Source organism: Bactrocera neohumeralis, chromosome 5, assembly GCF_024586455.1.
Source record: "Bactrocera neohumeralis isolate Rockhampton chromosome 5, APGP_CSIRO_Bneo_wtdbg2-racon-allhic-juicebox.fasta_v2, whole genome shotgun sequence".
NCBI classification, from domain to species: Eukaryota; Metazoa; Arthropoda; class Insecta; order Diptera; family Tephritidae; genus Bactrocera; species Bactrocera neohumeralis.
The window spans coordinates 66,203,466-66,230,705 of NC_065922.1; the positions used below are offsets into that span (position 1 = coordinate 66,203,466).

General features: G+C 33.9%; 1 protein-coding gene across 2 annotated transcripts in view; it reads right to left on the reverse strand.

Moving 5' to 3' along the window:
* Positions 1-1,131: 1,131 nt before the first annotated feature.
* The window catches only part of LOC126760456 (disheveled-associated activator of morphogenesis 1), a 64,559-nt gene continuing 38,450 nt past the window's right edge, over positions 1,132-27,240 (reverse strand). For both annotated transcript variants that reach the window (XM_050476099.1, XM_050476100.1), the window contains exons 2-12: positions 11,334-11,921; positions 5,660-6,205; positions 5,398-5,595; positions 5,117-5,338; positions 4,875-5,052; positions 4,139-4,813; positions 3,874-4,079; positions 3,676-3,812; positions 3,401-3,562; positions 3,173-3,336; positions 1,132-2,158 (exon numbers count right to left, since the gene is read on the reverse strand). In XM_050476099.1, coding sequence (XP_050332056.1) covers positions 1,287-2,158; positions 3,173-3,336; positions 3,401-3,562; positions 3,676-3,812; positions 3,874-4,079; positions 4,139-4,813; positions 4,875-5,052; positions 5,117-5,338; positions 5,398-5,595; positions 5,660-6,205; positions 11,334-11,921 — 3,948 coding nt within the window. In that variant the 3' untranslated portion in view covers positions 1,132-1,286. The remainder of the gene's footprint in view (positions 2,159-3,172; positions 3,337-3,400; positions 3,563-3,675; positions 3,813-3,873; positions 4,080-4,138; positions 4,814-4,874; positions 5,053-5,116; positions 5,339-5,397; positions 5,596-5,659; positions 6,206-11,333; positions 11,922-27,240) is intronic.

Genomic DNA, 27,240 nt, shown 5'->3' on the forward strand with positions numbered 1-27,240 from the left:
ATTACCAAGGGCGTTCTAAAATATAAAAACTGCATGTGAAAAAGCTTCTAAAGCTTCATGACAGTATATAACTTTCAAGAACACCTAATTTTATATGGCATTAAATCTTTAGACCTGAGCTGGTGTAAAACTGTAATTTAATGTCATTGTGTGTGCCGTATAACATTAAAAATTTTAAAATAAGAGATCTGAACATGCCATTAAAGCTCCATAAAAATATTTTGAAAGCTATCACAGTTGAAGAATCGATTATCAAATTCTATTGATTGCATAAAAAGAAGAAAGTGAGTACTTTTAAGGACCCTTGATTTTATATTTTGTGCGAATTTGTAATTCATTATCAGTCAAGTTATGGTATAATAGTAGGAATGATCAGATTCATTCCATGAAAGCTATAGGGAAATATTCTGAAAGCTTTCACAGCAATACTATTATTCGATTCTTTTCTATTGATTACAAAGAAACAAAATAAACGAAAATGAGTTTTCCATAAAAGCTTCAAGCCTTTTCATAAAACATTTATGTAAATATTCTGAAAGCTTTCGAAGTTTAAAACTTTTTTTATAAAAAGAAAAAAGTTAACTATGTATAAAAGCTTTGGCCTTATAAAAGTTATCTATTGACTATATAAAAAGAACAAGTGAGCTTACCATAAAATCTCGGTTTCAACAACTCTTAAAGCTTACGGCGGTTAGAAAGAGTGAGCTTTCTATGAAAGCTTTGTGCCAATTTTTTTAAGTTTTCGCTGGCTAAAGCTCCGATTCTCCAATAATAATAATTATATCTAAAGAAATTGAGCTTTCCACTAAAGCTTTTTATTTAACATAAGAAATAATTATGGTAGACGTGTTTTTTTTTTTCAATTATATATTTCGTTATATTTATTTTAGTGCAATTATATCATTTATGAATATAAATAAAATTCAAATTTTTACAAACTTATGTATATATATTTAAATAGCTTTTAGTAATAATAATAATAGTATTTAATAGGTAATCATAATAATAATAATAGCATTACTTCATATACGTACATATATCGCGTGCTGTTTGCTTACACTGGAGCTACAAAAATCTGAGCGCGTCCAACCGCCTCAGCAAATTTACACACATTCATAGCTTTTCTACCAATTCTTTATCCATCTATATCAATAACTAATTGCTACGCAGTCTGCGCTGCGTCATTATCATTACAGTGAGATTATTCTTTATCTGAATACAAAAAGCTTCCGCTTACACGGCACCTAGAATTCCTACTAATTTGCGCTTGCGCTGCTTAAAACTGCTCACTGTCGTCGCACTGTGCGCTCGCGACTTTCCTCACGATGCAGTCCATGCCGCGGCGGTGACGCGCTGCCATTGCTGGCGCGCGTCTTACGCGAGCGCTTAAACTTCGCCATATCCTCACCGAAGACATCGCCGGTACGCAGCGCCGATATTAGATCATCGAACTCGCCTTTATTGTTGTCGCCTGTCTTCGCCGGCGAATCGCGACCCGTCGTACTCGCAGACGACGTAAGGCCTAAATTGCGCGCCACCGACGACATTAATCCCTCTTTGTTCTTGCGCTCGATGGTGCGTTTCTTAAGCTCAGCCTCCTGTTTGGCACGTTTTTCATCCTCCTCCAGACGCTTACGGAAGTTGTCGTTATCCTGACGCGCTTCTGTGAACGCGGTCAAGAATGTGTCGAAAATGCCGAAGAACTCATCGGGTTGTAGCACAGCGCCGTCTTCACCGAATAGGCGTACGGCGCGATCGAAACGCGTCTTCATATCCTGGAATTTATCTTCCAATTCGGCGAAACGCACCGAAGCTTGCGCATGGAATTCGCGCATAACAGGTAGAAAGCGATCGCCCGTTTGTGCTGGTCCCGCAGAGCGATGGAATTCGATTTCACGCGCCACATCCGCTAAACCGGTACGCAACATTTGTATGTCTTTGTCCATCTCGGCAAGCGAGACTTTGGACGCCTCACGTACGTGCGGTATGTCATCCTCAAGTTTGAGCAAATCTTTGAATTTCTTATCGATCATTTGCACCAGATAGTGCAATAGCGTGGTACCTTTGGCGGCGCTGGATTTGGTGTCACCTAGACGATTTAGCGAAGCGAGCCGGAAGCCAGAGGCATTGCCGCGCGCTCCACGGTTCATGTAGTTACCTGAAAGTGCAAAGGAAAAGAATATCAAAATTCGAAACGCAAGTTACTGAAGATCAACCTGCCTATTGCTTAGTATTTCAACCTTCAAGACCTTAACATGGATCTATTCCAAACCTTGTAAGCTTATATCGCAACGACCTGTTGTTATATGGTAACATTCCTGTGCTTTTGAGACAATTCTTAGAAGATTACACACCTGGCTCTTGAATCGTTTGAAATTCCCAATAGAAAATTCAGATTGTTGCGGACTTACAAACCCTGTCCATATATTATTCAATATCCGTTTTTGTAAACCCGAATTTTTTGGGATAAGTTCTTAAGACTTCCTTTATCAGTAATCGAGTCTCTCTTTACCAGAAGGTTTATCTCCTCTCTCAACTAACAATTATTTGTGTATTTTATTCGCAGAATGAGCGACCCTTAAAAACTCATCTAGTCGATGAAGACCTTAATAACTCGAAATGACGACCGCAGTCGATTGAATCACAAAGAATCATCCACAGAGCCTAAACAACTGATCCTAAGATCATACACTTAAGATTACGGGTTTTTGTCGACAAATTAAAAATCGACTTGATAACTCAAAAGATCGAAAACAGTCGATGGACACCTAAAGAATCATCCACAGAGCCCGAAACACTTATTCTAAGATCATAAGCTTAAGGCTCCGGGTGTTTGTAGAAAAATTCAAAATCGACTTGATAACTCGAAAAATCGAAAGCAGTCGATTGACTATCAAATTATGACCCACAGAGACCGCCGATATGTTTCCAACCGAGTAAATCATATTGACGAGAATTTCTACGTTGAAATCACTTTTCCCATTCGAGCCCCGACGAGACAGTTCGCCTCTTCGATCAATTTTTTATCATGTATTTATATCCATCATAAAATTCCCAATTTGCAGACCTCTTCCAAAACGACCGCTTCAAAAACTTAATTTATGTAACTATTCTCATATTAAAGGACTACAATAGTCTGAGGTTCTAAATCTTCAAATAAAATTTCACTCACCCAACGCCAGCACAAGTTCCAGTAACTTGCGTAAACGTCTCGAACGCGCTATCTCGCGTGATGCCTCCATAACACTGCGTATGCGCGGTATCAGATCATTGACCGTGATCATAAAGCGTTTCTTATAGTGAAGACTCTTCAAACGCTGCTCATAGTGAGGGATTCTGAGTACAATTAGAGTAAACGAATAGTTAAGACCTAATCCTTGAATGAAATAATTAAACATACTTAGAAATTTCGTAAAGAAAGCGATCCGCACGAGCCAAAGACTCAATATCTTCGCTGTGTTCGTCCAGTAGTGCGCGCTCCTCAGCCGAGGGTGTAAACTTCAGCAGTTGTTCCACCATGTCAAGAGCTAACTGCTCATTGCTGTCCATTGACAAAATGGCTCTGTGGAGGAAAAAGTTGAAAGGAAATCAGTAAGAGTAGCTTTGTGAGATGATGTGCTTGGGCAGAGGTTGGTCAACAAATATCTTCTACCTTAAAAAATATTTTTTACTCACTTGGAGATCTCCTCATCACTCATCTTCAATTTGCTCAAGAGTATCGTGCAATTTTGTGCACGTCGTCCATCGATAACGGAGAGTATCTTTGTGCGCTGTTTGCCCATAACTCTTAGATCTTCCACAGAGCCGTCATTCTTAAAGTAAATGAAACCAAAATGAATATAAAATAAATATTCTGGCCAAACAAGAACTTACAACCACGCCGTTCTTTTGATATGCCGAGAAGAGTTTATCTATCGACTCCAACTCCATGTTATTGTACCATTTTGACTCGTCTAATTCACTCCAGACCGTACCTTGCACCTTGGCATCGGGCAATTTGGACCAATTGAAGCTCTTTAGCGGATTCGAAGGTTGTGGCACATTCTTTTTGGGCACCTCAGTTTTAGGTGGTGGCGGCGCTACACATCAAATGCGTATTAAGTGCTGCTAATGTCATTGGAATTTTGTTTTTACTTACCCATTGTTGGCGCCATGGCGGGTGGTGGTGGTGCACCGGGACATGGAGGTGGTGGCGGCGGCGCTGCAGCCATCGGTGGCGGTGGTGGTGGCATTGCCTTCATCGGTGGCGGCGGTGGTGGTGGTGATACGGCGCCATTGCAACCGGTAAGACCGGCCACCTTTTGGTCGTCCGGTATGCTACCTTCGGTGACTAGCCGTTCGAGACGTGTGCGCTCTTGTTGTTCGGTCATGAGACGATGTTGCAGATCCTCCGCCTTCATTTCTGCGGTCTGTGCGCGTTGTACGGCTTGCGAATGATTCGCCGACTCCTTTTCCAGACGTTCACGCATGCGCGCCAAACTTGTCTCCAAATCCTCCTTTTCCTGTTGACGTTGATCCAGCTCTTGTTCCTTTTTGGCGAGACGCGATTGCACTTCGAAATTTTCACGCTCCAGTTCGTCGGCACGTTTGCGCGCCTGTGTCAGTTCCTCTTCTTTCACCAGCAATTGCACGATTTCGCTAACGTTTATTTGTAGTGGCGCGACATCGGGATCACGCCGTGTTAGCGAGGATAGCTTCTCTTTATTGGGATCATCGGGATCGATATCGCTTTGTGGTCGCCCCTCTGACTGTAGGACGATCTGTTGCACGACGCGATCGAACATCAGCCAGTGCTGTGTGCAAGGTCCAGTATCTGTGCAAATGAGATGGAAGTTGAGGAAAGTAGCAGGAAATAAGGGAGTTGTTTTACTCACATGGCAGCAAGAGCATGTGCTCTAGCAGCGATAATAAATGTGCATACGCGGGCGAGTGGCTCAATTTGCGACGCAGCAAATCAAACATAGCCGTTGCGCTTTTCGTATCCACATGTTCGTGATTAAACTTGCGCGCCAGCTCCTTTTCATCCTCGGCGCGCACCATTTCGAAGAAATCCTGTGGTTTCGTTCATAGAAAATGAGTGTCAGAAATTTTGGTTAGTCTCACAACTTGTACTTACCAAATGCCTGTCAAGTGTTTCGTTCTCGTGCTTGCGCAGTTTATCGATGACCGGTTGTATGCCGAGCATGAGAAACTCATAACGCAAGTGTAGACGAAACTCGAGACTCTCTTGGCCGGGTCCATAGTTGAGCACGGCGTTGATAAATGACATGATGGCGGTTTGCAGATTGATATTGTCGCTATAGGTGCCCCTCGTGCGATCCAGGTCATTTATGACGGTCTAAAAAAGGCGTAACCATCAAAGATCTTTTCTTTTGTTTCATTAAACTCATAACTCACCTGAAACCGCACGCGCTCCGCCGCGTATTCCTGAAAGTTCAACATAGCATGCAATACTTTGCGATGTCCGCCTGGCACCAAACAGACAGCGCCCAGAATTTCCAATGCCGCAATTTTCGTTTTGATATTGTCCGCCACCAGCGAACGTGCGATGGTGTCGATGGAAGTGGGATGCGCCAGTACATGCGCGCGTCCGGTCTAGAACGACAAAAAACGACAGGTCTTCAAATATGTTTTTTCAGATGTTGATACCTAAACTTACCGAGTTGTTCATCAACGCTTTGATGCAACCAATAATTCTCGTATGCAGTAAACTATTCACGACGCATATGTCCATCTTCTGCAGCAGATTTAGTAAACAAGGCAACCCATCCAGATCGACAAAACGCAAGACAAAGCTGTGTGCCGATGTGCGTAACGCCGTTTTCAACGCGTCAAGAAACGGTCCATGACCCTCGATACGCATATAATATTCATGACTGTTGGAATCTTCGAAGCTGAGACTCACATAACGCACTAAGGTCTTTAGGTATTCAATGTAGTACTCAGCTGTGGGTGGTTGTGTGATTGATGTGGTGTTACCATCTGTAGTGTCGATCGGTTGTTTGCGTGAACAGTATATTTGCCATTTCTTTTGTGGCGGTAAATTGAGCATGGCCTCTTTATTGGGCGCCGTCAGATCGAGTTCTTCGACGAGTTCAGCAAATTTCGCATCCAACTCGTCCACGGGTGGCATTGGTTGTGTGGGTGTGAGTGTTTGTAGCGTGAAAGCGCCTTCAACCACACAAATCTCCGGTGGTTCGTCATCCTGAAAGTAAATAAAACAAATAGTATAAATATTTGTTAAGACTTCTGAGAATGAGAAGAAAACCGTTACACAGCTTTAAAAAGCATAAAATAGAAGTTAATAATGTTGGTTGGCGCTGTTTTACTGCTAGGATACAAGTATAAGAAAATTATAAAAAGTCTCCAAACTCTCCACTTACAAAAATTTATTTATATTAACATCTACACTTTTCTATACATTTTAAATATATAAATTCTCGTCATTTTAAAAATCTCCAAGCTCTATTTTAAAAAGTCTCCAAACTCTCCACTTACAAAACTTTATTTATATTAACATCTACACTTTTCTATACATTTTAAATATATAAATTCTCGTCATTTTAAAAGTCTCCAAACTCTCCAAGACCAAAAAGTTATCATTCGATATTTTTTAATGAATGTACATACATATGAATATGGTAAAACTTTGTTAAACTCTTAAACTTTCCATTTCAGCAGTAATATTCATCAACTAGTGCGTACTGTGATTTGCTAACAACAAGCATTCGACGTATAGCGGCGGACGTATAGCAGATAAATGATAGTTTCTTTAAAACCAATTTAGTTATTTTAAATGGTTCTTCTTATCTTTATAATAGACGCAACTTTTTTGAAAACTATTTTATTTAGTATTATTCATGGTTATACTAAAACAAGTAGGGTTAAATCAAAATTGTATGTAATTGTCGAAAGTCTCTAAAGCTCTTATTGGTTAAATTGTTACTATTTCGCGTGCTAGTCTATAATTATTTTGGCTTTTGTTATAATTTTGTTGATAAACTATTTTTTTCCCAAACTCTCCAAAGTCTCCAAACTTTTTAATAATTCTACTTTTAATTTTTTCAAATAGTTATGATGATTCATTACATTTTCGGTAGTTACATTGAATTTCAAAAAGTCTCCAAAATCCCTAACAGTGTCAAATTAACTCTCCGCCGTTAAAAATCCGCCTTAATTTTGTCAATCGCTAGTTAGTCCACCAATTAATTGTATTATTGTCAAACTCTTTCAAATATATTGTCAATTTAACATTCCACAACATTCAAATGTTTCGGTAATAGTTTCTGCACTACCCATTATTCGGTCTCGCTAATTCGTGCACTATGCGCAAATGGCCAAATCAGCGCACCAAATAAGCTAATAAAGGAAAAATTACAACAAATTTCAATAAATAACGGTAAATCAAGCAGCAATAACTATGCCAACACCTTAGAAAGTAACCGAACCATAATATGGAGACTTTTACTGCACGCCGAGCAACAAGTAGCCGTAGCCATAGCCGCTAATGCATTTTTGATCCGCTTTGTCATTACATACATACATATGTACATACCTACATAGTATGCGGAAAATATGTAGTAGCAATCGTTTGCGAATTTTCATTGCGTCGACTGTTATTGTTATTGCAATTTAGCGGCTGTTGCAACTTTCGCAGTCGTTATAGTTGCTGACGTAGTGTGCCCACGACAAGTTTTTCAATACAAACAAATATTATGCCATCAAATTTCGGTGTGAAAGTGTGTATGGCCTTGCAATGTTTACTTAATCGTTTTTACCGTTACTTTAGCGAAATTTGATATCAAATAGCAGAAATCGTTTGAAAAACTGGACGTTTAATTTTGAAACAAACTTTCGAAATTTTTTCAACTTTAATGTTGGTGATAAACTGAAAGTGGACCTACGTAAAATGGAAAGGTAATGTGCCATAAAATTTTAATGAACTGGAGTGAAGATATATGTAAAAACTTCTTTATTTCGAAATGTAGTTTTACGGTGCCTAAATGTTTCGTTGAACTACTTTCTTTCTGAAAGCTATCGAGAAATAATCGATTTAAAAAAAATAATCACAATGTTCGAAATCTATCGATAGTTATTCAGTTAAGGCATTTAACGAATGTAGCGTAAGGCCACGCCTATCTTTAGACCTCACGAAAATAATCGGTGAATTTACAATTTTTCACACTATCGATAAATAATCACTATTTCTTTAAATCATAAAAATTGTGAATATGTTTTGCTAGCATTTATCAATGTTGTATAAGAGTCGAAGCTGTTACAATTTTGTTTATAATCGACAAGTAATCGTCATTTATATTTCAAGCATAGGAACAAGCGATATTAACTGTCATCGAAGGTGCTTCAACTGTGGCTTTTAACGGTTATTGTGTTTAGCGTTTCGATTCCCTCGTCCGTCAGTATTTATTATCGCAGCAGAAGAGTCGATGACGTTAGAAATTTCATAATGAATATCCGATAAGTAATACAGTTGAATACATATCGATAATCATAAATATCGAACTTTTTGATGATAAAGAAATAACCATTATTATATTTTTTGAAATCATCGATATTTATTCAACTGTATTACTTAGGATATTAATGTAGGTTATAGAGAATATTTATCTATTGCCTCGATAATCGGTGGTTCTACTATTTTGCCCACGAGCGATAAGTAATCGTTTTTTTAATCATGATGTCGATGTATCAAAAAATCGAGATTTCAATGAAAAAATAATGTTTCAAGAAGTTTTCTCATTATCGATTAATAATCCATATTTTTATTATAAATCAATCCATGAAATTTTCGATGAAAGAATTGTTTATATAATTTTTATAATTATCGATTAATAATCGATATTATTTAGCGTTTCGATTCTCTCGTTGGTCAGTATTTATTAGCTCAGTAGAATAGTCAATGACTTTCGAAATTTCATAATAATCGATATGTTAATAAACCATCGAAATTTTTAATATTTATTCAACTGTATTACTTATCGGATATTGTTACAGGTTATAGAGAATATTTATCGAAGCAGTAGACCAATCGATAGTTCTACAATTCTTCTCATTATCGATAAGTAGTCGTTATTGTTTTAATCATGGAATGTAAAAATCGAAAATTCAGTAAAGAATTGTTATAACTAAAAGATTTTAAAACGATAGTTCATTATAAATCAATCAATGAAATTTTCGATGAAAAAATTGCTTATACAACTTTTATAATTATCGATTAATAATCGATATTATTTCTTATAGAGTTATAGATAATATTTATCGAAGCAGTAAACTAATCGATAGTTCTACTATTTTGCTCATCGTCGATAAATAATCGTTATTTTTTTTAAACATAAAATGTAAAAATCGAAAATTCAATGAGGAAGTGATGTTTCTAAAAGATTTATCATTATCGATTAATAATCGATATTTTTTGTTATAAATAAATTGATGAAATTTGCAATGAAAAAATTGTTGTTTCTCATTACCGATTAATAATCGATATTATTTCTTATAGACTTATAGAGAATATTGATCGAAGCAGTAAACTAGTCGATAGTTCTACTATTTTGCTCTTCGTCGATAAATATTTGTTATTTCTTTAAACATAGAATGTAAAAATCGAAAATTCAATGAGGAAGTAATGTTCCTAAAAGATTTATCATTATCGATTAATAATCGATATTTTTTGTTATAAATAAATTGATGAAATTTGCAATGAAAAAATTGTTGTTTCTCATTATCGATTAATAATCGATATTATTATTTAAATAACTAAAATCAGCTTTATTGCAAGTAATATTTTTTTACCTCTAAAATTTTACAGAAAAAAAGTCGGCTCCATCTTATTAATAAATCATTTTTATATACTAAGTACAGGTCTCGAAAGTAAAGAACTTTGGTGAATTATAAAAAAACACTGACCTTAAAATTGATTTTTTTGTTCTAAATAAATTTTTAGAAAGATGTAGGTCACAATTGCTAGAGCTGGCCCAAAAGGCATTCGATCAATCAAATAATTAGTGTTATTTACTGCGAAAGAGTGAAGGAGAGTCTAACACTAAAAATTTATCTTGGTCGGTACTACTTCACGAGAACAAATCCAGATTTGTTTGGTCAAGAACTGTCAACTCCGTGGCATTATTCAAAAATTTGTCTGAAATCGTTTACCCATGTTTATAGTTACATAGGTAAACAACACTAGATATTTTATAGTCGCGGGGTTAGAACCTCTGAAATTATTTTGACAGTGGCTAGAAACTTTCTTCTGATAAAAATAATGACCGTTAGCACAACTGAGCCATGAAAACGCGCTTCATATGAAAAATGGTCTATTAAGGAATATTATTAAGGTTCACCCACAGTAATTGGAAGGCAACTTTCAAGGAGTTTTCCAATTATCAGCACCCATTACTTGCTTACATTCTAAATACATACATACATATGTCGATGCGAACAACAATAAAAGCAATAAGTTGCATATTTTCACGCTCTAATTTGTCGAGAATTTGCTAAGAGTTTTAGCAAAGCGCAGCGCTGTGTGAACATCGGCATTTGAGGCAACATTACCAACGCAATCTATTCGGTTTTGAATGAAAGGAAAAGAACACCAATGACTTTCGTTACACTCGAACGATTTTCCAAGTCGGCAGCGCGCGCCAGCTTACTAAACACTCATTAAGAGAAAATGTACTTCGTAGCAACAAATTTGAAGGCACGAGTAAAGGAGGTGCAAGTTAGGTGGATACCGAAAGAAGTAATGGATGTAATGATTACGGAAATTATGGCAGGTGCCATCGATTGGCGAAAAATGCGAAAAAATTAGAGAGTGGTGAAACGAACAAGCAATTGCCATAAAACAAATAGGCTAGCATAATGGTAGAGGTTATAACACTTAATAGGGGGTTTAAGGTATATTTTGTTGTTTTATCAAGACTTATTCTCTTATTAGTGTTTCTGCAGTCTTGATGTTGTTCGACTTTGCAGATTCCTAACAGTTTTCGCTTCGCAAAACTACTGGATTTTATAAGAATGGGTGTGAAAGCCGGATCTTGAATATTAAGACTTTCATTAAAATAAGTTTTATTGTAAAGAACCGTTAAATGAACAAATCAAAACTACTTAAATAAAAAATTTTGCGCGGGTATAAAAAATAATGCTTCTCGCTGCATTTACACGACTGTGCGCGTAAGCCTCACTTCGGCAATTACCGCAACGATTGCGTATACGCCTCGCTGCACAAGCCTTAATGACTGCCGTTGAGTGGCAATCGTTTAGTTAACCCAACGAACGGACGTTGTAAATGCATTAGGCAACACTTTTAGCGGCACACTCACCTGAAAGCACCCACACCAGCCGCGCCTACCACGAAATGCTGGCATTTTCTTCTGCTGCTGATGGCGATAGAACTTTTGCAATGGCGTCTCCTTGGCGCCGTCCGACTTTGGCTCCTTGCCGAATGGATAACTGATGGTGCAGCCTAATATGTTGGTGGTGTAATATGAGCTGTTGCCACCACCGGACTCATCTCTGTGTGACCCGGTTAAGATGTCACTGTCGATATTCTCGTTATGTGGTTGTTGTGATTGCTGTTGTTGTTGCTGCTGCCAATAACGTTGCAAACTGTGTAGACAATTGAGTTCGGGCAGTCGCGCCTTCAAACGATTGAAATCGAAACGCTGCTGGAAGGACGCTGATGATGTGTCACTTGTGGCGCTGTTCGTTAGGTGACTGTTGCTTATGTGATTGTTGTTGTTATTGTTGTTGTTATTATTATGATTATTATGATTGTTGTGCGTCTCGTTGTTGCGTTGCTGCTGGGACGGCTTCTGCAGTGTGCTATCCGGCGTCGTCTGTAGGCTGTCGTTGTTGGCGCTGAGCGTGTCGGGTTCGTTGACACAGCTGATGGGACACGACTGAAGTGTCTGTGGAATAAAATAACGGTTTATTAGATTTTAGAAATTTATTGAAGTTTGAGAAATGAAGTTATAAAATGCTGAAAAAATTTGAAAATTGTTATTCGAAATGAGAAATGTAGCTATCAAATGCTGAATCTTTTTTATCCGAATATAGCATAATTGTCAGTTTCTACTTTGATGCTTTGGTTTGGATTGAAAGGTTGCCAACGTTACAATAAATAATTTATCGAAAGTCTCCAAATTATTTCAAGATTGTATAAATTGTAACGAACTTATAATTGCCTTCCGGTTTAAAATTAAAATATACACAAAAAAATGTCTACAAAGTCTACAGTAAGATCTCTCCAAAGTGTACGGATGAAATATGATTTAGATGTTTATTTTAAAACACACTAATTCGTATATTTCTACTTAAGTAAACCTTTAGTTTAAAAATAAACTATGTTGAAAAGTCTCCAAATTCTAGGGTTTTAAAAGCCTCTGAGATCTTCAAACTCTACACTAGCAAAGTATAATAGACTATAAATATAATGAAATTTCAACGGTAAAGCGCATAAATCAAAGAAATAAAATCAAATTGGTTACAAAGCAAAGATTCTATACGTATGTATATCTACAAATGTATGTATGTATGTATATTTATGTATGTATTCAAGTTACATATATTATTCCTCTAATAAAATGAAAAAAATAATAAAATTATAAAGAATAAATAAAAAAATTTATTTGCTTTCTTCACGTTTAAGTAAAAACTAAAAATAATTGATTTTTTAAAAGTCGACAAAATCTACACTCATTATCATTTACTTCTAAAATTAATATGCAACTTAATGAAGCTCAAATTATACTTCTAAGTGAGTTAAAATAAGTAAAAAATAATAATTTTCAAAATAACTGATTTTTCAAAAGTCTACAAAATCTATACTCATACCGCATTGCATATGAAATTGGCTTTTAAGCCTAATTAGCTTAAAGTTATACATTAAATTTAATTAAAATAAATAAAAATTACTAACTAAAAGTCTACAAAATCTATGCTCAAACTGCATGACATTTAAACTGGACTTTTAAATTTTTAGCCTATTGCTTTAAATGAATTGAAATAAATCAAAACTGATTTTTAAAAAGTCTCCAAACTCTACACTCATTTTCAGTTACATGTAAAATTGTTTCTTTAGCTAAATTAAGTGTTAACTAAATATATTGTGTGAATGTAAATAAGTTAACATAAAGCTACAAGAGTCTCCAAAGTCTATACTTACAATAAGCTATGCATAGAATTAATTTTTAAACTTGAATATGTATTAATTACTTATTTAGGTGCATTGGCATAAGTAAAAATTAATTTGGAAAAAGTCTCCAAAAAAGTAAAATGTGTAAAAGCTTGTTTAGGTTTGGATAAGTAAAAAGTTAGCGTTTTATATGGCATTTTACCAAAATAATTTATACATGTGCAACAAAATTCTTGCTCATGACTAATTTTTGTTCTTTGATATGTGAAGAATATTTTCATTTTGGACATTTTCCCAATTAAATATGCCGAAAAAGCGCTGCGCAATCTCAATATTAAGCCTTTAGCAGCAGTGATGTGGCCTTCAACTGTAAATGTGCATATCTCTACATATATGACAATTCTAGTGGCCTAAGTTAACCCAAGTAAGGCATGACAGCAACCGGTTCTTCCTCTTTTTTTTGCACGCGAGTTGAATGTCAATGTGCCAATGCATTGCAGTTAAAGAAAAAATTCTAATAAACAATTGTAAATGTTGCAAGTACATGTGTATGTATATTTACAAGAAAGGAATTAAATGGCAATACCCATATAAATAGTGCACCATTCTTACCAATTGCATAAATTGCAAGTGGAGCAAATAAACCGCGCCATTGTGGAAGCAAAACGCTTCATCAAATGGTGCTACTTCTTCTACTTAGATAAATGTCTATGCAAATTAAAGTTCAAGAATGAGAAATCTATGAACGTAAATGTCGAAGGAGTAGCCGTGAACGTAAGAATGTTAGAATAGTGCACGAGTTGTTATGCAATTGCCATGTACATACATACATATGTATAAACCATGTGTCAATACAGTGCTCGTAAATAAATATTTTATGCAACAGGTGGGCTTGCCTTGTGGAGGCGTCAAGTGTCGGCTTCATTTGAATATATGAAATATGTGCTGGCTTTCAGCTACATACATACTTAAGTGGTACAACTTAATGCATTTTAATTGATATTTGTAGCTATAGATAAATGTATATAGATTATGAAACGATGGAAATAGTTTACAACAACAGCAAGAAACTAGTTCTCACATTTAGAAATTATAACTTCTTACGTGGTGAATGCTACGGTCTTAGCGAATTTATTACATAGAATTTTTATTTAAAAAAACTGAAAAATATTCTGCAAAAGTCTACACTCGTTTTCAATATTATTAAAAACTATATTTGTACAATACTAACATGTATCAAGTCTTTTCCACAATAATTGATAAAAAAATTAAAAGTCTCCAAACTCTCCACTGGCTTAAAAGATAATATTTAAGGTTTTTGAAAGCATCTTGATGCAAAATTTTCATACATTTTCCGTCGTTAAAAAACAAAATAACAAAAAAAGTCTCCAAACTCTCTTAAAATATAATATTTAAGGTTTTTGAAAACGTCTTGATAAGCAAAAAGTTTTCGTACATTTTCCTTTGTTAAAAAAAAAAATAAGAAAAATAGTCAAAAAACTCTCCATTAGCTTAAAATATATTATTTAAAGTTCTTAGCAGCGCCTTGATAAGTGCAAACCTTTCATACATCTTCTGTAGTGAAAAAAAACAAAGTTAAAGAAGTCTATAAACTCTCCATCACCTGCACAATCTCTTTAAAATATTGTGAAAACATTTTTCTAAACAATAATTTAAAGAAACAAAACAGTCTACAAACTCTCCGCCAACTTGAAATGAAAAAATTTGAACTTTTTGAAAAATTCTTATCAAAGACTATCTTGAAATATAAAAATTTGAAAACATCTTATTAAACACTATTATGGAAAAAGTCTCCAAAACCATATTGCTTTATATATGTTGATAATATTACATATTTTGTTTCCGTAATCTATTTTTAAATGTAGCATGAAAAAAATTGTGTTTTAAATAATTACTTTCCTGAGTGAGTCATTAATTCTGTAGATTCGCCAATTTAGAGACTTAAATCAAACTCTCCACTAGTAAAATTTAAAATCTAATAATAAATTGAAATTTTCCAAGGTTTCAACATTCGGTATGCCACATAGTCCACAACCTATTCGCACTCAAACAACAATCTGTGACGTCATATCTAACAATAATTCTGTGGTCGTTATTTGCCATTTACTCCCACTGTCATTAGAACACCGTTTGTTACGTTAATTAATCGTTTTATTACAGCTCATTAATTGTTAGTTTTCAAAGATATTTGTGCAGAAATTTATCAAACAATGTTAAGCATTTTTAGATTTTTTATTTGTCTTGTGCTTGAGTTTGAAAGCGAAAGTTGTTGCTTATAGCAACAGTTGTTTGCTTAAAGCGAAAACCTTAGGTATGTGCAGTGTTAATATGTCAATTTATTGCCACCATATTTGGTTGTAAAGCTATTAATTATCGAATGACAATTGCATCTAATTAGCGCTGTATGTATGTGATTGTCACAGCACTTGTGATTTATATTGATCTGTAATATTTTATGACCGTTTTAGAGCAACATTTGATTAGTTGTTTATATCCATCATTACTGTCTAGATTAGTTATATCTACTAATTAGCGCTATTAATGGTGTTATGCACATATGCTTCTCTCAGCAAACCATTAATTTTGCACATAATTGCTTGTATTATTAGCACAAAAATTATTTTTCAAAACTCTACAAACAACTAAAAATGAGTTGGTTAATTTATTAAGTTTACAAATGTGTCTAATATTAAACCTTCATGTTTTTTTAGTTTTAATAAAAAAGTCTACAAAGTCTCCAAATTTTCTAAAATTACGCGCATGTACTCAGCGTGCGCTCTTATTAATAACACTACCCAAATAAATTCATTCGTAGCAAATGCAAAAGTCTACACTACTCTCCAAAATATTTAAAATGTTGCAATGTTTTTTAATAGTTTTTGCACTATGATTTTAATTATAATAATGTTTATATGCTTTCTTATTGAGAGGAAAAGGTTTCTGTGTAAACAAGCCCTTATCTGCAGTGTAACATTTTCTTTACAAAGTAATTTTACTTTCGCCTATTCAAACTTTCCACTACTTTCCGCTCAATTCCCATTTGGCCATCACATATTGCAGGAAACTCTTCAAATTACTTTAAAAACATATAAATAATTTTTATCGCGCTTTCTGCTATTTACGACTATCATTTTTTGCGTTTTCTCAAACCATCTTTTTGCCGGCATTCCATTGAAAGCCGGCGGGATGGTCATTGTTTTAAGCGCGCACATTTGCTTTAGATGCGGCATAGCTTCAATAATGCAGCCACCCAAAAGCCGAACATTTATAAAAATGGAAACAGTTACTTTCACTACTTATAGATACATATGTTTTTGCATGCAGAAATGAATAAAAAAGAGGGTAAAGCAAACTTCAATTTCCTGTCGCTGCGGTCAATTTTTAATACGAAGAAATGGCTGTAGCCACTTGTCATACGTGTGGCGTAGGCCCTCACATATATGTATGATCGTGGACACAGCCATCGCATAATGCATTAGTCATGCCCTGTTACCCATCTTGCAAAATTTTTTACAACCACTCACAGTGTAATAATATGTCCATTTGTCGTTTATGTTATAAACATGAATATGCAGGTTGTGAAGACTTCAAGTACCTAGTGTGTGTTGTTGTTAACTGCAGAAATATTGACAATTACAAAAAGTTATGTAAAAGTGAAACAATTTTTTCGCGACTGACAAATATTTGCACCTAATCATGCTGACGGTTCATTTGCATTAGAGTTTCGAAAGTGCTCACTTTTATTGGCGAAATTAAGGTCCGTATAGTGGGCTAACCTGGTTGGTTACATACTACATAAATATAATATATGTATGTATATAATAGATATGAAATTAGTTGAGACAGTTGTTTATAACTTAGCTTGCAGAAAAAGTTGACAGTTTGATCTGAAAATATGTTTTGGAAATTTTCAAAAATGTTCAAATTCACAAAAAAAATAAAAACATATGTGAAAATATGTACTCACATCTAAGATTAAAAGAAGCTTGAGCTAAGTTCTTATAGGGTTACAGTTTTTAAAGATTTGGGAAAATTCACATATTTTCTATTGTTGGAGAGTAGTGGAGAGTTTGTAGAATTGTATAGAAGATATTTTATGCTGTTTGAGAGCAAAATACATACATATGTATTTATGTTGAGATTTTGGAGAGTTGCTATTTTTATAAAAATTTACAAAAAATGGACAGTTTAATTTTAAAATATGTTTTTGGAGACTTTCAAAATGTTTCAAATTCACAAAAAAAATATTTGAAAACAATAATTTTTGTGTAGACTTTGTAGACATGGAAATTAAATTGTAATTTTGTAGATTTAGTAGACTTTAGACAAAGAAAAGCCCAAAATATAAAGAAATATTTATTTCCGTTATTTTTAAAAGTGTAGGGACATTTCGTTAACTTTGTAGACTTTCCAATTTCGCCACAGAATATGAGTATGAGCCTTTGAGGCTTCGGAGAGTTAAAAAATTAAGGTTTTCTTTACTTCGAAAAGCATTACAGCGTTTTGAAGAGTTTGTAGACTTTCGAAATTTCTATGAAAAACATGGTTTTAGACAATATTTTGAATATATTTATGAAATATATTAGTAGATTAAAATTTTTTCTGACTTTATACATATGTACATATGTTTAAATCTATAAAGATTTACATTTTCGTATATACTGACTTTCAAAAACCTTGCTAAATCGTGAATCAAGCCTTGTTTTCACTGCTTAAATAATTCATTCACATTTTAGTCTCAATTACTTATCTTCGCTTTTCCGCGTAAATAAAAAATCTCCAACAATTAGTCAGGCGAATTAGCACCTTTTTCGCTGCGTACTTCCTCTATGGACTATATACATACATATATACATATGTATAAAGGAATTGTGATTAAGTAAAGGCCCGCTCATTTGCATCCCACACAACTACCAATGAATAATTTGTTTTTGCTTTTAGCTAAAAGTTTTTCCTGCACAGCTTTAAAAAGGTCTTAATCGCCGGCATAATCGAATGCAACTTTCCGGCATACCAGGCGCTGGCAGCAGCATAATCGTATTGCCAAATGTTTTTGCTACACACACACTCACACACATACCTGTCAACTTCAGGTGTTGAGTAGGGAAAAAATCGTGCTCGTGTTGTTAACTCACAATTTTGTTACTTTTGGGCCAAAATCGTTGCCGAAAATATGTTATGTACACATATCTACATAACTGCACATATTGTTATGCATGCTACATTAGTGATTTGCGGTGGCGCAATTACTATGCGGCAAAGAGACAGTCAACTAAAGTACGCTAATTGACCGCTGGCGGTGGCGACGGCGGCACGAGCCCGGCCGGCGGACTTTGTCAGTATGCATGTATGTATGTATGTATATTCTGTACATAAGTCAGCCGTGACAGCAGTCGGTGCAAATTGCCGCAACAAAAGCGAGTGTGGAAAGAAAAGGAGAAATATTGCAATGTTGCAACATTTTTGTTCGAAGCTACTTCGATTACTTTGTAGCAGCGGTAAGCAGTTGCTAAATGCTGCTTTATGAACCAAAACGTAGTCAGATACTTAAGGCTAGATTAGCCACCCAAAGCGAAGGAGTAACGAGCGTCTAATGGTTATACAAAGGCTAGGGGTTTACTTAAGTGCTGCGCATATTTTGGTTGCAAACCATTTTCGGGCGTTGCAATGATTGCACATGTATGTAGACTCCTGCATTTGTGCAACACCTGGTTTGATTTATTGATAAAAACTATAATTGCATACACGAAATATGAAATATTTAAAGGATTTAGATGATGTGGGGTACGTAACTTTTTATACATACAAATAAAATAAAATATAAGTACACAAGTAAAAATATTTTGGAGAGTAGTGTAGACAACTGAAAGTTGTTTCTTTCATAACTTCTATTTTTGGACAGCAGTGGAGACTTTGGAGAGTTTTGTAGAGTTTCTGCTTTTAAAAATTGGGCAAAAATTCACATATTTTCCATTTTTGGAGAGTAGTGGAGAGTTTGTAGAATTTTATAAAAGATGTTTCTGTTGTTTGTGAGCAAAATAGATGAAATATTTATGTTGGAAATTGTGGAGAGTTGCTATTTTTTACAAGAATTAAGAAAAAATGTGCACAAAAATTAAATAACTGATATGACAAAAGCAAAAAAAAAAAACAAAAATAATAATTATAATAATAAACTGCTGCAGACATAAATATACTTCGAATTTTGAATTAAACTAGCTGCATTTAAAATTTTCATACTTGTAGAAAGCACATTGACTAATCTAAATTTAATTCTTATGAGCACTGTCTAGACTTGTCGCTACTAAATAAATACACAAAATCAAGAATTTTGAGCATTTCCTGTTACACATGACTCAAAATAAAAAACAAAATTTTCACTTCAAAACTTGTGGAGACTTTGTAGACTATTTAAATGCGAAATAAAGTGCAGTCAATTTACACTGCTAAGTAGCGCGCTAGCGTTAACATATTGTTTGATATAAAATTTGTGCATTTAATGAGTGTGTAGACATTTTACAGCTGTTGAAAAACAGTCAACTATTAAATTTCGACAATTTTTGATAATGATTTTAAACTGTGAATCTAAATCAAGGATGTAGCTCACTGCTAAGTTAAATTTAAGCAAGGAGGTCTGTTGTTAAGAAATTGTATCTGTTCAAAAGTGTGTAGACATTTTACAGCTGTTTAAACTGAACAAAAGTTTTATATTTTTTGATTTTAAGTCTGTGGGTCTAAATGTGATGTTTACGTCAATTTGAAGCAATGAAGTGGTGTGGAGACTTTGTAGACTTTTATGAAACTAAAATAAAATATAATTGCATAGTAATTAGAGCTAGCGGAAGTGCAATAATGCTTAGTGGAGACTTTGTAGACTTTTCATTTTCTATAAAAAACGTTAACTTAAGGCTCAAATAACCTTATGGCAACCACTGTTTTTAAGAAAGTATTGAATATGTATTTCTTGGAATAATATGCATATGGAGATTTAAGTTATTATACAAATGTAGTAATTTTTCGGGCAATTATTTTAGCATTTTTATACATTATTTATACATAAATAAGCCGCACATAATATATAGCAAATTAGTAAAACTGAAAGCTTCTCAAGCGACAAAATGCTGCGACCAAGCCTCCTACACCTTTTCAAGGCGCGCTTCAGCTATTTACATACATACATAAGTACGTAAGTGTGTGAGTGTAAACATTTTTTGTGTCACTCGCTTCGTTGACGACGAAGGTGGATCAGGTGTTGTGCTTGTACGACTATAGTCACTGAATGCCAATTCATAGCGTGTTGCATGCCTGCTGGTGACAAGCATCAACCATCAACCAGCCACCGAGTGTGTGTGACGACATTTGAGTGAAACCAGTCGCCAACAAACAAGTTGTCTGCTTGGCGTGAGGCGGTGCATGCATGCAAACATTTGTGTGCCCTTTAAAAAATGCTAACAACAACAACATAATGCAATGCTGTAAAATTTGAATGCATATATATATGTATGACAAATATGTATTTGAATCATGTAAGTATGTCTAGTAGTCTCTCAGTATGCTTAATTCAGTAGTTGGAGAACAAGTTTTTCCGCATGCCACATGCGCCACACGCCAGCACATGCAACAATTGCCACCAAATAGCGATCAAGCAACGGCGAAAAAATGGCAAAAAAAAAGCAACAAAAACTAAGGCAAAACACACAACAACATTTAGCACTTAATGCGCAACTTTTTCGGTTTTTTTCTTTCGCAAAGTGCAGTAAAAATTACAAAAATATCTAAAATAAGTAAATAAGGCAATCAACAACAACAGCAAATAGTCTTCACAACAATCAGGTGTAGTCATAATGATTACTAAAATGTTACCAGTCACGCTTTGTAAATGAAAGAGGGCAGTTAGTGGAAAAAAACGGTGAAAATGCAGCATGAAAATCACAGCGATTGACAGGAAAGATGCGCAAGCGATAGAGAGAGAGGGGGAGAGATAGAAACTGCTCACATACGCTGCAAGCTGGAAGCTGCAAATCGGTATGACAAACAAAAAAACTCGTTGACGACTAATGAAAAGTGAGTTTAAGCGCATCTTTACCCACTTTTCAAACGTTGATTTACCACTATGACAACAACAAAGCAACAACATGTGAAAGAAATCAACAAAAAACTCGCCTGGCGCCGGTTAGCTTGCCGTGGCTGCTTCCGCACGCTAGCAAAAGTGACACATAAAAGTCGGCACGTCAACAGCAGCGCCAGCGAGCGCATCTGTCAACATTGACAGCGGCATAACGGCATTGCAGTGATGTCTAACAGAAAAGCAAATACTAGCGCTGCAGGCGCTGAAAATAGTTTAGCTTTCAGTAAACTATGCAAATAAAACTTTTTCTTGCAGTTTTTTACATGTTGGTGAAAATTTTATAAAGCAAAAAAGCAAATTAAAAAAAGTTTCAAGTTGCCAACTGTATGAAAAATTTAAAGAAACATAAATTGAAAACTTAAAGCAAAATAGTGCAAATATGAAGATATTTGCGAAATTCTTATGCTGAAATTATTTTTTTCTGCCAATGTTGCCACCTGTTAATAAGTTTAAATATAATCAAGTTTTTTAGTTAAAGAGTTTAAAACAATTTGGAAATCAAAATAGAAATTTTTCTGCAGCTTTAGTTCAAAAATGTTTTTCTAACAAGGTTGCCACCTAACAGCAAATTTGAAATGCAGTAAAATGTTTTAAATAAAGGAATATAACAATGTGGAAATCAAAATTATAAATTTTTCTGCAGCTTTAGTTTAAAAATATTTATATATAAATGTTGCCACATGTTAGTAAATTTAAATTCAATAAATATTTTTAGTTAAAGGAATTACAACATGAAATGACAATTAAAATCTTTACGAAAGCTTTAGCTTAAAACTATTTTTCAAGGAAGGTTGCCACCTGTTTAAATTGTAAAGTTTAAATGTAATATTTATTTTTATTTAAACGAAATACATGCATATAAAAATGTGGAAATCACAATTGTAATATATACAGAAGCTTTAGAATATTGGTATATAGTAGGAAGTTTGCCAACTGTTAATAAATTTAAATGTATAAAAAAAATGTTAACTAAATAGTTTTTAACAATGTGGAAATCAAAATTGAAATTTTTGCGACAGCTTTTGTTTAAAACAATTTTTTTAGGAAGGTTGCCACCTGGTTAGAAATTTTGTTGGAGTTAAATTATAAAGATAAAGAGTAGGCATGAAAATGAAAACATTTAGGAAAGCTGAAAGTTGAAAACATTTTTTGAAGAGTGTTGCCACCTGTTAATAAAGTACAATACAAATGCTGAGATAAGAAAAATATTACAAAGGGGGCAGCAAAACTAAATAGCTAATGAGAGCTGATAGAATAAATGTTTTGGAGTTGCCACATATTTAAAATTACAGTTAATAAATTCATGAGCGCATTATTATTATATGGGTATCATAGGGTTGAAAAAGTTTACAATTGAGAATATTTGCTTGAAGAGTGTTGCCACCTGATAATAAAATTAAATACAACACAAATCCTGAGATAAGCAAAATAATACAAAACAACAAAACTAAGTGGCTAAAGAGAGCTTATATTTTAATATTTTTGGAGTTGCCACATATTTAAAATTACAGTTAATAAATTCATGAGCGCATTATTATTATATGGGTATCATGGGGTTAAAAAAGTGTACAATTGAGAATATTTGTTTGAAGAGTGTTGCCACCTCTTAATAAAATTAAACACAATACAAATGCTGAGATAAGCAAAATATTGCGAAGTGGCAACAAAATGAAATGGCTAATGAAAGCTTATGGTTTAAATTTTTTTGGAGTTGCCACATATTTAAAATTACAATTAATAAATTCGCGCACGATTTATTATAATATGGGTATCATGGGCTCAAGAAAGACAATAGAAAGTATTTTTGAACAGCGTTGCCAACTATTTAAAAATGACAATTCAAATATTTATGTGTTATACCATGTTCAGACCCAAAATTTAAAAGATTAGATTATATTTAAGCATTTCATAACCCAACAGTGTTCTCACTGCCGTTAGAAAGATCAAAAAACAGCTGTTATTGTCATTCAAGAACTCACATCGCTTAATATTTATCAAAAGAAAAGATTGTCATATAGTATTTTGAAATAAAAAGACGGTTTTTTTAATATTTTCCATATAATAGAAATAATGGATGCATTTTTTCATTTGTTAAGTCGATTTTCAGATGAAATTAGATTCATTGCTTTAAAAAAAATTTGTTTGTTTACATTTTTTTCCCTTTGTAGTGTCTAAATCAGCTGTGATAATGTAACAGATTTCCAGTGCTGATAAGTAGATTGCGCAAAATCAGAGTCGCACAGAGAGATTTAGCGTGAATCAGTTCAACGAAGTGATTTGGAGCTGTCGTTTTTGTGTGGCAAAATCTTGATAAATTTTTAAGATTAGTGGGATAATCCATTCAACAGCCGAAATCGTGTGATTAAGTGTCAGTCTGAACATGGTAAATGGTAAGTTTAGGTGAAGTTATTAAACTTTTTTTATTTCATCAAATTGGCGAAAGTTTGGAAAGCGATAAGCTGTAGATTATCGTAAAAATTTAGCGAAAATAGTGCAATGAACTTTCGCATTGAAAACTAGTTTGACTTAAAGTGGCTAAGCTTATATTCTATGTATATTAAATATTTAAACAAGTGATCTTATTTTTGTTTCTAACTAAATAATTGCTGCTAAAAAAACAGTTGTTAGTACGGACCAAGCCACAAGCCTGTTACACATACAAGTCAGTGTTGAAGTTGCGGCAGCCCGTCCGATGAAGATATCCTCAACGACGTTCTAGAATGTCTCGGAGTTCTAGCTTTACTTGGTTATAGTCAAACAAAAGTTTAGTAAACAATATTTATGCTTTAACATACATATTCAATTAACGATGAAGATAATTTGGCCGCTAAAGAAGAATTGGCAGATACTTGAGGCATTACCTACGTTAGGATCAGTTTCTTTAGCCATTAACTTAGTCAGAACCTTTGTGGAGATGAGGTGTTACGTACCGATTCATCTTTTTAACGCACTAAATGATTTGGAAGGTTTTGTCGAAAATGAAAAATGGAAGAGTGTGTTTAACCAATAAGTAGTAAGTTATTATAAATAAAGTTACAAGAAAATCATAGTTTCCATATAATGAAGTTGCTATATAGTGTAGTTATGTTCCGAGCGAATTCTCTATAGGAAGTTCGGCTATATAACGCCGATAGCAATACATATAGCTCAAGCAGACAGCCAAGGGTACGAAAACATAACAACACGAAAATTTAAATTCTATATTACTTTGAAATATAAACTTTTCATTGCCTACCTTTAGGCGTCAAAGTCACTCATAATTTATCACTTATTGATACCCTTTATTAGAGTGTATTCATGGTATACGAATACGTCTTAGAAAGTCTAAGAGTTTTGTTAAAAGTTCGAACACAGCCACAATATGAAAGTTGTTTTAGTAGACTTTTCTATATAATTTTATGATTGTCTACTTTTAGGAGTATAAGCAATATCTCTTTTTATGTCGGCATGCCAGCATTGAATAACTTTCACGTCGATATAGTGATGTTCTACCTACATATACATATGTATATAGATATATAATATAGTAGTTGAGCTGTATCACATTGTCTGGAGGCATTATGCAGCGAAATTATGCTATTTAGATGACTCAAAGTTGTTGTTTGAAGCTTTTGTCGTTTGGACTTAACATTGACGCGCCGATCGGATCACTAGATTTGACTTCAGTTGAGAAATTTGTATGGTGTTATTGGAAAAGCAAAGTGTATGCGCGTTATGCTTGCACGATTGATGGGCTGAAGGCATACATACATTCGTGTCAAAATCAACGCTGTACCCCCTGAGATACTCCATGAAGTAATAGCAGAAGGAGCAAGTAGAGTTCACTTCGCTGTGTTCAATAAAGACTGCCGCTTGATGCTGGTATGCTTTAAAAATAGTCCAAATATTTTTGCTATTTGGTGTTATATTCTTTAAAAAATTATTAGAATTTAATTTTTTGGAAATTTTTAAGAAAATTTACTAAAAGACTGGTGCAGAAGTCTTTGAAAATGGCAAAAGTTGAAATGAAACGAAACGAAAAATAAACTAACAAAAATGAAAGAAAAAATAATTTACAAGCGATTTGAGTTCGGTAAGAGGAAGGAGAGGGCATGGCTGGATATTGAAGCATTAAAACCGATTTATTTCGATTTCTGACAAAACTGTGAGTCTTATAGAAAAAATTTATATCGAAAAGTTGTGGTTAATGAAATGATCTGCAACTTTTGTGTAAACAACATTTTCACATAAATTTAAGTGAAAATTTTATTTATTAAAGTTTTTGAGTTTATTATTTTTATACTGTCCCAAAACAGTATTACAATATTTTGCTACATTAATAAAAAATACGTAAACACGTATCTGACTTTCTTCAGCTTCTTTTTTTTTGCATTTTCTTTCACTTTTCTTACACTTCTATAAGAACTCTTTAATTATGGAACTTTGAGAACCACAAAAAAAAAATAAAAAAGCAAATGATTAATCAAAACGCCAGAAAAAGTAAAGAAATGCCAAATGTAGTCAATTAAATAGCCAACAAATCATTACAAATCAACAGCGGTCGCGCACCGCCATTCGTCAATCAAAAGCCAACAACAAAAAGCCGTCAAAGTCGCGTTAATTCTTGAGCTCACTGCGTCTCTACTGTTCTGTTGTTGTAGCTGTTGTGCTCTTGTTGCTGCTGTTATGCTGTTGTTGTTATTCTTACCTTTGTTGTTCTTGTTATTTATTGCCTGGAAATTAAAAGTGGCGTGGCATGTGCGCGTAATTTTTTGCAATTATTTCTTTAACTACTATTTTTTCCTATTTTTTGTTGTTGCTGTAACTTTGTTTTTAGATGCTGAAATCATTAACCTGCTTGTCACTCGTGCCATTTTTTATTTTTTGCATTGCATTGCATTGTTGTTATATACTGCTGTGTATGCTTTTGCATATTTCTGTCGCTTTTTTCTACTTGACATTCCAACTTAATGTGTTCAATGCCAATTCGTTGTAGTAGCCGTTGTTGCGCATGCGCAATGCAGATATTTAGTGTGACTGTTCAAAGAGTTTTTAATGCGGTGTATAGGGCACTCACTGTGAGTTGCATTTAGTATTTACGAATACTATTTATATTAAAGTTATGTCTCAAAGTATTAGAAAATAATTGAAAAAAAAATTAAAAAAAAATAATTAAATAAAAAAAAGAATAATAAAAAAAATTAATAAAAAAATATTTATAAAAATTAAAAAAAAAAAAAAAAAAAAATAAAAAATAAAAATAAAAATAAAAAAAAAAAATTTAAAAAAAAAAAAAAAAAAAAATTTAAAAAAAAAAAAAAAATAAAATATTAAAAATAAAATAAAATATTAAAAAAAATTAAATATTAAAAAAAATTAAATATAAAAAAAAAAATTAAATAAAAAAAACAAAAATAAAATGATTTATAAAATAAATTTAAATTAAAAAAATTAGCGAAAAAAAATTTATTTATTTTAAACAAAAAAATAAAAATCTCAAAAGAAACAATTTTTTTTCAAAGTTTTAAGCAAAAGTTTTGAAAGGTTAAAATTTTTCATGTAGTGTTGTTGGTGGGCAGACCAAGATGCAAAAGTGAGCTTATTAAACTTGTAGAGTTCAGCACAGGCCACCTACTCTTAAGATCATATCTTAAGAAAATTGGTAAGCTGGATGCAGGAAAAAGCAGAGCATGTGCGAAGGGTGATGAAACGTTGAAGCATTATCATTGCGAATACCCAGCCTTCAGTCGGCTGAGGCGGGATATCTTCCACGGAATATATCCAAAATCCTCCGACTTAAAAGACCTCGGGCAGCTGGAGTGAAAAAATCAGGATTTTTTTTATCAAATGCACTGAGCTACTGGATAAGGCTTAATTTGGTGACCACATGGAAGCACAATGCGCTTAACAACGACCTAAGTGCGAATGGCTGCGTTCTGTAGCTTCTGAATTTCTCTTGTCAACT